The sequence below is a fragment of the Cucurbita pepo genome, chromosome 1 (genome assembly GCF_057944985.1).
Source record: "Cucurbita pepo subsp. pepo isolate OVF chromosome 1, ASM5794498v1, whole genome shotgun sequence".
NCBI lineage: Eukaryota > Viridiplantae > Streptophyta > Magnoliopsida > Cucurbitales > Cucurbitaceae > Cucurbita > Cucurbita pepo.
In genome coordinates, this window is record NC_141798.1 from 3,666,841 (window position 1) to 3,680,707 (window position 13,867).

The window sequence follows — 13,867 nt, forward strand, 5'->3', positions numbered from 1 at the left end:
CGAACTGAAGAAATCTTAGCAAGAACTGAAGATACTTTTCCCATAGCATGAAGGATTCAAAAAAGACACTTTTAACCCAGAAGTTCCAATTTGAATCAACTCATAGAAAATAAAGGACTAGTACCTTCACAAAGCACATACATTTACACCAGAAGAATTAAGAAGATGGATTATATTTGACACGAAATAGATTATTTTCAAGACAACATGGCATTACTATATAGTTAAAAAATTAATCATATTTACAAAATTTCCCTAGTAAGATTCTTAATATTCAAATGGGTGTGGCAACTTTGAGCTTAAATTTTTTTGATGATAAACTATACAGGCCCACAAGGACGGTTAGCCCAAAGTGAGCTCAACGCTCGGAGTCGTTGGAAAAACTCCCCTAGAGTAAGAAGACCTTGAGCAGATTGCCGAGTTGTTAGAATTTTGTACATCTGTTGTAATGTTTCCTGCCGTAGATGGTCAGCCTATTTGGACATTGGAAAAGAGAGAAGAAAAAGGTAGACGATGTTGATGAAATGCTGAAGAAGACTGAACAAAACTCTAGATCATAAGTGTACAAGTTATAATCTAAGTCAATTGAATTTGATTCTTAATGAGATAGGAATGCTGCTCTGATAGAAGTGGGAATATTATTATGTATTTAGCTAAAGAGTTGTCAGTGGCGATTTGCTATAAATGAAGTGAGGGAGAAAGAATGAAGGTAGGCAATTATTTAGCTGCTTTAGGCATGAGTACGAATACTAAAGATTTCATCTTTATCATTCAATATTGTTTGAGCTATTCAGATTCTATTAGAACAATCGAGATGATCACTAATCTCTAGGAAGCCAAAGCTGCCCTAAGGCCAACTTTAGGAGACATTAAGAGGTAGATATCATCAGGGCTTGGACTTGGGCCATGGAAGGTTAAGATGACCAAAGAGAATGTTAAAATAACACAGTTCATGAACTTGAGATTAAATGTTACCTGATTCACAAAGCTAATGAGTGCTTCTAATCTTTCGATTGCAGCGGTCATCTGTAGGGGATAACTTCCTTCATCGAGCTGACTAGCCACTATGCTCTCAAATAGGTTTTGTTGTAGTTTTTCCATACCTTGTCTTAAAGCATCTTCTGCTTGTAGACATGATTTCCTAAGGCTACTAGTTTCCGAAATTTGTTGATCAGTCAGTGTCTCCAGTTGAGGTATCAAAACCTGCAGATCACACACTTTGTGATCAACATTAAACTGAAGGGGCTATGAGTTCATTATATATCTACTTCGTGTTCTCGTTCTTGAATATTGAAAAGACTTTTCGAATTTCGAATTTCAAATTTCATGATATCAAATATTGAAGGCTCATGTAGTGGTCTAGTATTTTGTAATAATATACACATAGAAACCAAGTGATTCTCTAATGTAGAAAAATGTAGAGGTGGGGGACTGATAACTTGTTAAATTTTGTCTCTAACATAGATTTGACTACAATAGATGAAGTAAACAAGACAATTGGAGGAGGTATCTTCAATTATCCACTTTATATTAAGCCATGTTTGTTATTCATAACTAGAACCAAGGTCTAATCTAATTGGAAGATTGGCCAGTTACATTAAAAAACAGCATATGCTTTGTTTTCTTTGATGTCAACATTTTACTATGATTTGCCAGTTACATTAAATGAGAACATACCTTGAGAAGTTCTGAAGGGCGAATTCCTCCTATCCATAAGAAAAGTCTTTCGGCTGAAGTTTTCCACATGCCTGACATAATGTAAAAAACATCGGTTTTTGCAGCTTTGGCTTTCATGTGAAAAAATTTGAAGTAGTGTCTCATTGCATTTTCTACAAGTATTCGAAGCTCAATATCAGTGATATCAGCATGCACAACATTCCTTAGATCACAAATCTGCTTGTTCTGCTCTTCTACCCATTGCTCGTACTCTGATTCAAATGCAGAGATGACTACAAAACAAATAGTGAGGATTATTCAAAAGATATGCATACTAAAGATTGAGGTAGATTGCAAGTAAAAAGAAGAAGGTTCGAAGGGGAAAAAAAGGTACATGGCTCATAAATACTCAATGAGGCTTAAAAATAGCACAAGAAACAAATTTGTCGAAGGATGCAAGTAGACAAAAAGTACTGTCTATAGAATAGACAAATTCTTAACTGTTCTCTACCTTGCAACTTCACAAGCATTTTTGTTTTTCTCCCGTTTTCTGAAAACTTGAGTGTCGGGAACTCACTCGTTGTGTTAAAGCTATGGCTTAGCTTCCACTAATGTAAACATCACAATCCCACTGCTAGTCGATATTGTCCACTTTAGCCTGTTACGTATCGCCGTCGACCTCATAGTTTTAAAACGTGTCTATTAGGAAGAGGTATCCACACCCTGATCAGGAATGTTTTGTTCCTCTCTCCAACCGATGTGGGACCTCACAACTAACTTAGAAGGACGTTTCAACTATCAAAAGCTAGCTTTGGGAGACGACAAAAATACCAAGTCAAAATTTCCAATTTGGAGGCTTCACTTAGTACCTCGAAGGACATCTCCAAAAGTTTCAATCTCTTAAAACCGAGGCATCCAACATCACTACATCACTAGAATATCAGCGTTGTAGGTACCAAAAATTCCAAAGTCTTAACACCAAGCCCTAGAAAGCAGGTGATCCTCAAGGAAAATAATCAAAAGTTGCTGGGAGACCAGTCAATCTTGATATAAAGATATGAAAACTAAAAGGCAAAGATAAGAAAACTTTTCCTAAAGCAGCGATGAAACATGCAACCACCTCCAATGGGAGAAACTGGCTTTACCACACATCAAGTACTTGACTAGAAGAAAAAGCTCAGACACATCCCAACCTTTACAGTTTACGATGACCCACATGCTGGATTCAGATTGTGGACTTTATATTCATCAGACATTACGACAAACACTTGACCTGCAAAAACTTTGGCCACTTATCACTTCCCCTAATTTTACGCTCTCAAATAAATCTCACATCCTGTAGCTTCCAAATCTCAGTTATCACACCACCAAAAAATAATGAATGAAGGATCTATGCAATATTGACAAGACATTGGAGAATCAAAGATAAGGGCAAAATCGAAGAACGATTGGGAAACCAAAAAACAAACCAGAATTTGTGGTTCCAGATAAGCCCATCTGATAATGATCAAATCGAGATCCAGCAAACAGATCCTGAAGATAGATAGAGTTCCACGAAAAGTTAAATCAAGGGGTAAGTAAAATCAATCAGGAGCAATTATCGTTCGTACTTGTTGCCTTGCTTTTTCAAGCTCTTGCTCTAAGCGAATAAGTCTCAAACGGCTCGTTTCCAGTTGCTTAATATAGGCCTGCGAAGGGATTTGCTTCAGAAACCCATTACACTGTTTTGTGATTTCAATTGAATGTAGAATTTCGATTCATACCTTCTTTCGTATGCGACTTTTGCGGGCTGCTTCCCGATTTTGGGCGAGCCGTCTTTGAATCTGCAATCGAGTTTCAACTATCATATTCATGGTTCTTGTATGCTTCTCACTTTCATGAAGAACAAAATCAAAGTTTTTTTTTTTTTTTTTAGAGCTACAAGTTTTAAAAACATTGTAAAAAACTTGATTTTAAAGGAACAAAATAAATATTTCCATACTCCAAATATTTATTATTATTATTAAAATAAGCTAATAAAAACAATATAATATAATTTTATAGTAACAATATTTTAACCATTAAACTTAGAACTTATCTACTAATTTGAGCACACACATATTCTCAACCGAAAGAGATGTAGATGTTCTTTCTTAAAGATCTCTTCTCGATTAATATATTTTATTTATTTATTTTTAAAATGTAAAATACTCTGTTCGAACAAGATGCTACTATTATCTTAATTATTTGAGTTAGGCTCGAGTTGACTAAAAAGATTGTTCATTTAACTATTTTCTCTTAAAAGTTAACTTTATCTTAGAGATAAATTGTATACAATAAAATTTTTTGGTCGTACCTTATCAATACGTTTAGTATCTTCTTGATCATAAATGTGAGGATCTCCCAACGAGCCAAGTGAAGCATCATCTGACTAAAGAATATTTGAAATGTTAAATTATAAATTTAATCCAAATGATTTTGAGAAAGTTTAGATATAAAATTGTTTTTCTTAAATATGAGGTATTATCCCGACCTAAATTTAATTTTTAAAACTTAATTTTAATTTTCTTCAAAGAAATTGTGAGAAAAAAACAATTTTTATTTAAAAAAATGTTATCACATGTGGCTTAAAATGTTTTTAAACCTTTTAAGTTTTTTTAATATAAAAGAATCAACTTTCGCTTGTTAAAGCATATATTTTCGATCAAAAGCTAGAAATTCAAATATTCCTTTATAAACTAAATGAAAAAAAAATGCAAAGAGTTACCTGATTCTCGAGTTTGGTATCCGCTTCCATAATGAGAGTTGATGATGGTACATCTAAATTGGCATTGCTTCTAAAAGTGTTCCCCCACATTCCAAGCTTGTTGACAGGTTCGTACAATCCCATTCTCCCTATACCGTTATATTTAGTGGATCATGAGTTCATTATATCGAATCCTTTTAGCCACTCATAATACATCGTCATTAACTATTAAATCTTCCTAATCATTAGAATATTTATTAAAAACAAAATAGTTATTTTCAATGTTTTTTTTTCTTTTTTTTGAAAACAACTGAAATGATGATTTGAGACGATCACCGTCTAAAAGTAATACTTTTCTTAAAAAGTTAAAAAAAAAATTACAAAAATAACTGTAAAGTAAAAGGGTTTAAATTTTTGAAAGAAATATATATATTATCACGTTTGAGAATATTTTTTTAATATAATTTTTCTTTATATAATATATATATACATATTATATAAAGAAGATAAGAAATAATGCCCATTAATTTAATTAATATTAAAATAAAGAAGCGCACATATTCTTGACAAGTGGGCAAACAGTTAGATGAAAGAAAAAGGCAATATTTTCCCGGAAAATGGAAAGCTCAGCTAACGTTTCCCTCCAACCAAACACTCCTAATTTAGAAAATCTTTCAACATAGTTAGATAAGACGTTAATAATTAATCTTCTAAACTTATGGCATCACAAATTCATAAATTCACAAATTGAAGTCCAAACTAATCTTATTTGGATCAAAATTGAAAAGAAAAACAACGTAATCGTCACGAAGTATTCGAGGGGCGAGGGATCGGATGTTCGCCTGGAGAAAGTTTGAAGAACGAACCTGGAAGAATAGAGCGAGGACGAGGACGAGGTCGAGGTCGAGATGTTTGGAGTTGGAAGCACAAAATTATGAGCGTTGAACAGAAACAACATAGCCTAAAAGGAAAAGGCTTCAAAGTCTCTCATCTGCTGCTTCTTCTTCTTCTTCTTCTTTGGATCAATTGCTATCTCTTTCTTCTTTCTCTCTCTAAAAAGCATATATATATATATATATATTGAAATGGGTCAAAGTTGAATCTGATTGGATTTTCATGGGTGTGGGTGTTTGAAGCAGAGGGCTCTACTCCCAAATTATTAGTTTTAGTCTTACCCATGTCATGTCATGTCATACTGTTCATGGGTTACAATCAAAATTAGTTATTCAAATTATAAATTTTTATTTTTAATATAAATAAAATTAGACAAAATTAAAATAAATAACATTAATTAATCTTAATTATAAAGGGTATATAATTAAGGTTAAGGGAGATAAGACAAAGATAAAGATATATATGAGTTCTCTAAAGTTGTCCAAGAATGTGGAGATTGGGGCCACCCAACCAACCAACCAATTTCCGTAATAGCATCTCCCACCTTGATTCGGTTTGCCACCTAAATTATTGTAATATCAATATCCCTATACATAATAATAATAATAACAACCGTATAACCTTTTATTTTATTTTATTTATTTGGAAGCCCTTCTCAAAATAATAATCTCTTCTCAGATGTTTACTGGTTATCTAGAACAACTTAACCAGTTTTTCACACGTAAAGATATTGATAACATATTAAAGAAAATAGAAGGAAAAAATAAAATAGTCGTGAGAGAAGAATGATATGTATATAAAGTAAAGAAACGGAAAGGAAAAGACAATTAAGATTTATTTAATAAAAGGTCTGGGTTAAATTAGGTTGAGTGTTCGGATTTCATTGGATTTTTTTTTTTTGACATAATTTTATTTTGTTATTACTCTGTAAGTGGGTTTCTAAAGTGGCTTCCCACTTGCAATGACTTGTTCCTCTCTCATTCAACTCTCTTACTTTCCTAGATTCATGAACAATAATGAGAATTTAGATTCCAAATCACTTTCAACTTCGCTAGTTATGCCTTTTTTTTTTCTTCTAATTTTTTATATAACTTAGCTTAATTCTAAGCTAAGTTTGTAATTTTGTTATATCAAAGTTTCAATTTTGGTGTTTGGTTGTTGTTGTGAAAGTGGTGTTTTGCTTAAAGAGGTGGTCCATTATTATTTTAAGTTTGGTATATTAATATGGTTCAATTTGTTAAGATATTAATTCGTAACTTTTTTTAATAATAAAAAGTGTTTCAGGAAAATAAATCTTTATTGTTGTTGACAAAATCTAAACCGGACAATGTATTTGACCTACACATGTATAAGTAAAATTAATTTGGAGGACGTGGCCTATAAAGAATCCCATAAAGTTATGAAGATGCTCACAACAGATTCATAGGTTAAAATAATGATAATAAATTGAAGTTTGTTGTGCGTACACCTCCTAAAAGGTAAGAAAATATGCAAAAGTTTTTTTTTGAGTCAAATTATGATGGTCCATCAAATATAGAGATTGAAGGAAGCTTGACTTGCAAGACGTACCCATCGAATAGGGTCGAAAATGAATCTTAGTAATTTGAACGTGGCACATCCCTCCATAATGTATGTATATATATATATATAATAAAAGAATGTTGATGGAGAGATGGCTCAACTGATTTTAATTATAGTGAAAATGTGATAAAAGTTAGTTTGCATACAAATATAAATGAGTATCTATTAATTTTTCTTCTATAAATTTTGAGATATGTTCGTAACCAAAGTCTTTGGTTGCATGCGAATTATTATAATAATAATAATTATTTAATCAATTTTAATAAAAATTAATTAAAAAAAATAAAACAATATTTTAACATATTATTTGTAGCATATTGGTCAACCCATAAGTCAAAGCAGTTTCTGTAAATTTATTTAATTTCATTTTGCGTTCCCATAAAGATGTTTTAAATTTAAAAGGAAAATTCGTTGCGTTGTCGGCGAGTATTCGGACTTGAGAGGAAAATATTGATTTCCATTCAAGGAAATTTGAGTTCCGGTCTGCGGAGAACGCAAAAATTCCAGTTTGTAATGGGAAAAAGAAAAAAAAAAAAGCCCTTGCTATTGGACAAATTTTGGCCATAAATGTCATTTCAATAATTTTTGGTCTTTTAGAATATTTTCACACATTTTGTAATTTACATAATTTGCATCTAAAAGAAGGGGAAAAAAAAAACTTAAATGGGGGAAAATACTATAAGGATTTAAAGTTAATTAAAAGAATTATGCTATTTAAGTAATGATATTAATAATAGAAAGTCAAAAAAACATATTTAAATTAGGTTAAAAATGAACCAAATTGGATCGAATGGTGTTATGTTCTTGTTTTTTTTTTTTTTTCTCTCCTTTGTTGTGTTTATTCCTCCTCCCACTTCATTATTTTTCATATTTTATTCTTCCTCATTTCTTATTCTTCTTTTTTTTTTTCTTACATAATTTAGTTTTTTTTTCCTATCATTTATAAACAAAAGTTTACATGATTTTACTAAATTCTATCTATTTAGAGATATTTATTAAGATGATTTGCTAAATAAATTCAAAACCCTGAAATTTAAGGCATATAATTCATATTATACTTATTAATAAATGAAATTAAAATAAAATTTAATAGAAACAAAAATAAGTAACAAGATTTGTAAAGAAGAAGATGCCATCGGACGTGTGGTTCCATATGATTCACTTTCAGCCACCCTCCTTGGTCCTTAGCCACCGTACACTTCCTTGGTAGCGTAGTGCTTGCCTGAGGCCCAAACGGCCATTTTGCCTCACAACAAAGCCAGAATCATAAAGCAAGTCACGAAGAATAATAATAATAATAATTATTATTATTAAAGAAGTAAATCAAGAAAATTAATCAATGGGAAGTTTAATGCAAATTCAAAACATGGAATTTAGTAGCTCAAATTTGCCTATTTTTTTAGCTCCTCTTTATATCTTTACATTATAAAAATAATTTTGAACATTTTACAAAATCAAGCAATAGCTTATTTTTCTTTTCCAAAATGGTATGCGTGATTTATTCTGAATGTATCATTTTCCAGTAAAATCAACTGAAAAAGAAAAAGAAGAAAGATGATGTGATTTGGAGTGATGGCATCAAACGAAGCTTTAATTTGAATGAACAAAAAAGTGTGTCCATACCTTAAGCATCTCAATTAGAATGATGCTGATCTAATCTTATCCCATATTACCTCATTCTGCTCCGTCCATCATCAACACCAGCTTGCTTTCTTCTGTACAACCTTCTCAAATCCCGTTTCAGTATCACTTGTTACCAACTGAAAAACTTTGACAATCAAACAACCCAATTCACAGTTCAATTGTAAGAACCAATTCGATGAAAACTAGGGAAACAAGAACATGGAAAATATGAACAGGCAATGACAACAATGAAGGCGATGAACAGGGAAGAACATGAGAATGGAAGTAGAGGCAAAAATGATGAGAGTGAGTGAGAATGAGGATGAAGGCAAACAAGCAGTGAGCACTGCTACCAAAGCAAAGGAAAGATCCTCCACTACTAATCCTGAACCAGCATCACAAGAACATAATATTATATTCACAGTCTAGAAAATTAACAGAACAGTAGGACCGAAGAACAGTTTTAAACTTAGCCAGATAATGAACTTCTTATCTCATCACCCCCTTCTGAATCTTTTAAGAAAGGGATTGCCTAACAAGATTAATTAGTCCTAAAGATTGAACTCATACTTTAAAAGGAACTTAATTAACACATCCAAGAGCACACGAAGGTAACCTCTATTTATTATTATTAGTCAGGAAAGATAATAACTAAGAAGCCCAAGATTAAGAGACGAAGGTACTGGAGGAAAAAGAAATTACACCAGAAAAAGTAATACTCAACAATAAATATAAAAAACTTTTAAAAGATTAAAAGTGATATCAACAGAGTAGAATTATAAAACATAGGATGACTAGTGCCCGTCAGCAGGTTCTTACTACATAAAAGAAATTAAGAGAGGGGAGGACAGAATAAAAGGAGAAAGAAGGGAAAACAAAAAAAGGAAACAAAAGGAGTTGTAGGAAAAAGGTATCAAATCCATATCAGCCCAAATGAAGCTCTTAACATAAACTTTCCCAAAAGTACAGGTTCATTCATCCACAAGTTCGGCAGCACCTCAAACGCAAATATGGATTCCCAAGCATCTAAGAGAAATAAGACAATGCAAACTAATAATCTGGCCTGTCAAATGAAGACTCCCATCAAAACAATGAAGTTGAAGATTTAAATAAGAAAAATGAAACCAAGAAATCCGAAAGAGAAAAAAAAGAGAAGAAAATATTAGAAACCAAAAATACATCCACAATATTACTAATAACTGAAATACAACAAAATCAGCAGTTTCCAAAATAAATACAATCAGAAGAAGCATAGCAAAGGGGGAAAAAAAAGAAGAAAAGGAAAAGATCATCAAAGGGGAGCATAAAAACCATTTTAATTAAGTGTGATTAAAGTAATCCGAAAGTAATACTTAAAAAAGATGAAGACCAAACCAAGTAGGCTCAAAATTAAAAGAAAAGCAACATCTAATGGGATCGATTTAAGAATTCGTGATCACAAGGAAATACAATAATATTATTATTAATAATAATAATAAAATAAACTTTTGATGAAGAAGTCAAAAAGAATGAAATTTTACAATAAAATATCACTTTTCAAATCATCGGAAGACCATGAAAAATCTGAAGGAAAATAAATGAAAACAAGAAATAAATCAAATTAGAACAGAAAGCTAAAAACAATTGTGGCCCGCGGAAGAACTTTCTTTCTTAATTTAGGTTTGGGCGGGGTGAAGTTAGAGTAGAGCTATCATTAAAAGTTGGAGATAGTTGGTGTGAGTTTGATATCTTAGTGATTAGATGGCTAGAAGTGTTTTTCCTAACATTTGCACTATTTGGTGATCAATAAAAATCATTCTAAAAAAATCAAATTGGTTTATAAGTACTTTTTTTAAGAAACATTTGGAAGTTAGTTATCCAAAAAGTCGTTTTAAAATAATATATGGTAATCTGCATTTGTAGAATCACTTTGAGAAGTAATGCAACCAACACATAAGTGGTTTATATGTACGTAAGTAGGGGCCATACGTAGAAACACACAAGAGACTTCATTAAGAAAATTGCAGGAACAACATGTAGGGGCAATACAAACCCAAAAATAATAATTAAAAAAGAAGAGAAAAAAGGAAAGGACGAACAAGGTCAAACCAATCAAAAAGGGGCCGTCATAACAACACTTGGAAAAAAGAGCTCCGACTGTTGATAATAGAAATACACATTAAACAAAATGTAGGAAAATCACTGAAAAAACTTATTAGAAGAAATACAAGGGAGAGTCATTAATGTGAGCCCCCTTTGAACCTCCTCCCTATACTCTTCCTATCTTGAAATATCCGTTCCTCTACCCCAAGATAGGAAGAGTATAGGAACGGATAATTTGTCAGTGATCTCGAATTCAAACATCAACACCCAAGATACAACCAAAAGAAACAACTATCCGTAGATGTTTTGGCACATATCCCAGGTAAAAGGTAATTCACTAGCTAGGATACGTTTATCGAAACACTCTTGACATCTTTAGAGATTTAAAAAGCCTTCACCCTATTAATATAGTAACAATAGAGGGCTCTATCACAAATTCGTTGAACTATCATGAATAAGAAAACTCCAGGACTTGTTAATCTTAATTGCTTTGGTGTTGAAAATGAATTGTGAGCCAGATCCCTATGTTGGCTATGTAAGCATCCAGTCTAAGACCCTCGACACAGATAGATGCCTGATGAGCTCCATGCAAATTATTAAAGTAGCTCTAAATAGTATTGCTTTTATACCTATTAAAGATGTCAGCAAGCTTCATTGCGAATTTACTTAGACCTCACCTCAACTGCCATGAAATCAGCTTTTAAGCGAATATCTGCTCCTTTGTTGCATGCCAACAAGAAAAGCCTAAAAGTATCTAAAACACATAAATACTTTTCTATACCCTTTTTTTACGGTAACTATGCGGCCAACATGAAACTAAAAGAGCCAACCAAAGCAAGTAAATTGATTGGCGGGTACAATTTCATAACCAGAAAAATTAGTTTGGTATTAGAATTTGGGTTGATTTGGTCAAATTTGATTAGATTCTTGTACGCTTGGTAGTCCATTGGGGATGTTTTTTGGTCAAGCAGACAGTTCGGTTTTACAACAAGTCGATTTCGAACTCGTTTTTCTCAAATTGATAGGCCCGTTGGGCATAAATTTTAACTCTAATTGGAGTCGCATCAACCTACACCCTGTAGATATTACCTCTCCTAAAACCTCTTGCATACCACAGAGACAAGGCCATTCTCCTCTAATTCACTAGATGCAATTTATAACCCTCCTTTCTTACCTCAATCTTTCCGAGAAGTCTATAATTCTTTTTCGCCCACTTCACTCTCACGACTCTACAAGGCATCCTAAATATAGATAGACAAGACGTTGGGAGTATTAAATAGAGTTGTCTTGGCAAGTGTTCCTGACTACCTTCCGAGAAGGGCATCTTTAACCACCTTATTACTAAGAGGTATACAATAATTAGAAACTCTTAAAATTACAAACTAGTGGTAGCCTTAGGGATTATACGGACCAATTACCTAAATAATAATTATACACACAGGCTGCTGATGATGCCAGTACTAATAGCACCCATTAATTATTAATACATTCTACCTGTCACTATAATTAATGCTAAGCACGAATGGATAGTTGAAACATATAAATGGAAGGCTTAAAGTGCGGCAAGTAAAAAGAATAAGAAACATCTCATACCATAAATATGATGTGTATCCTCCGAGAGACCCACCAGAAGCCGCCGGACCCCGATCCGATACGGCCTTGCCAAGCATTGTGCTCGAATAAATGTGCGGCAACCCCTTCAGTGATGAAGAATCGGACCCGTAAGAGCCTAGCATTGACGAACCACCGGCACTTAATTGGCTTAAGCCATATGAACCCCCACTGTAACCACTCAAGCCTATCCCAGCCCCAACTGAACTACCAACCAGACCCACTTGACTCATGGGAACTACTCCCTGGTTCAACATTCCACCTCCCAAAGCTGGGTTCCCAAATCCACCGCACACAGGATTGAGGCTCGGATGTTGAGCAAACAATGGCAAATTTGAAGCTGTAGCCATGGCCGCCATCATCGGCGGCTGAGTCTGCGCCAAGCTTTGCACTGCCTGCGTCGAATTCTGATTCTTGTTCTTCCCCTCAGCCGCCCTCTGGCAATGCAATTTGTTCCCTTCGAATACTTTGTGTGGCTCCTCAAGAGCCCTCCTCGCACCTTCATTTGTTCTGTAAATAAAAATAGCATAACCCCTCGATTTCCCTGTTTCGGGATCGAACCCAATCGGACCCATCTCCAATTCCCCAAACTTCGCAAAGAACGTCCTAAGCCTCTCAGCATCCACGTTATGGTGCACATTCGCCACATAAATCTTCCGCGGCCCAACCTCCTGACTTTGAGGCGGCGGCACTGAACCCACAGAAGCCAATTGACACGAAGCCATCCTGTTATTAATCTTCTTCCTAGGTTCCTTCAACGCCTTAGTCGCACCCTGACGGGATTTGAACAAAATAAACCCGTAGCCCTTAGCCTTCCCTGTATTCTTATCCAAAACCACATTGCAGTCTTCAATTTCACCAAATGATTCAAAAACCGAAGTTAGGGTTTCTTTGGTGGTGTCCCAACCGAGGCCATGGACGAAAATCTTGCGGTGCGTGACATCACGGTCGGCAGCAGCTCGAATTTGGGCTTCGAGATTAGCATCTTTGAGAGCAGTGGTGCAGATGAGTTCGATTAGTTGTGTCTTGGAGAAGGGCTCGAGGAGTTTGGGAAGATCGTCCAAATCGGAGTCGGAGGCATCGTCGTGTGGCTGAGAGGAAACGGGATCATCAAGCTCCTTCTTGAGTTTCTTATCGACCTTGTTGTCAGATTTCTTGACCAGCTTTCTTTTGGTGGTTTTGCTGGTTCCCTCCATTGGTGAACTACCGAGTCCCTTCAATAGAACAGAACCAACTCTTTGAGAAGAAGAATCAAAACTTTGCGTCGACGCGGTCTGAAAAAAATTGGAATTTCAACATAAATATTTGTTTTTTTTTTAATTATTAAATATAAATATTTATTACAAATATAGTAACCATCCGATTTCTTCTAGTATACTATTAATTATATTACTTTTGAATTTCTAAATTTAGTTTACGTAATATTTACTTGAAATTGATATTTATCTAAATGAGTTAAATAATAATCATAATAATTTTATTCTCAAATTTTTTAAATAAAAATACAAAAAATACTATAAAATATTTTCAAAAATACCTAAAAACTTTTAGGAGAAAAAAACAAAATCATTACCTTGTTTCAAAAATATTTTAAAAGAAAATTAATCGTGGAAAGGTATAAATTTTGATAGACATGTTAACATATTATTATCAATAGAAATACCATAAAAAAATATCACGATGTAAATGAATTTT

At 33.5% G+C, this 13,867-nt stretch overlaps 2 protein-coding genes across 5 annotated transcripts; both read right to left on the bottom strand.

Annotated features, from left to right (window-relative positions):
- Window positions 1–191: 191 nt before the first annotated feature.
- On the bottom strand, window positions 192–5,471 carry LOC111801660 (transcription factor TGA1). Its single transcript, XM_023685733.2, has 9 exons — window positions 5,248–5,471; window positions 4,403–4,530; window positions 3,992–4,066; window positions 3,420–3,479; window positions 3,267–3,344; window positions 3,126–3,189; window positions 1,678–1,949; window positions 976–1,203; window positions 192–473 (listed from the first exon to the last, which is right to left on the bottom strand). The coding sequence occupies exons 2-9, from the start codon at window positions 4,523–4,525 to the stop codon at window positions 321–323; spliced, it is 1,053 nt and encodes a 350-aa protein (XP_023541501.2). The 5' UTR covers window positions 4,526–4,530; window positions 5,248–5,471; the 3' UTR covers window positions 192–320.
- A 2,376-nt stretch (window positions 5,472–7,847) lies between these two features.
- Window positions 7,848–13,461, bottom strand: LOC111805812 (UBP1-associated protein 2B). Of its 4 annotated transcripts, none has more exons than XM_023691049.2 (2): window positions 12,155–13,461; window positions 7,848–8,624 (listed from the first exon to the last, which is right to left on the bottom strand). In XM_023691049.2, exons 1-2 carry the CDS (start codon window positions 13,366–13,368, stop codon window positions 8,603–8,605), a joined length of 1,236 nt encoding a protein of 411 aa, XP_023546817.1. In that variant the 5' UTR covers window positions 13,369–13,461; the 3' UTR covers window positions 7,848–8,602. The 4 variants fall into 4 exon arrangements, with proteins under 4 accessions (XP_023546817.1, XP_023546832.1, XP_023546825.1 ...); XM_023691064.2 differs by lacking the exon at window positions 7,848–8,624 and adding an exon at window positions 9,178–9,505; XM_023691057.2 differs by lacking the exon at window positions 7,848–8,624 and adding an exon at window positions 9,178–9,542.
- Window positions 13,462–13,867: the final 406 nt, after the last annotated feature.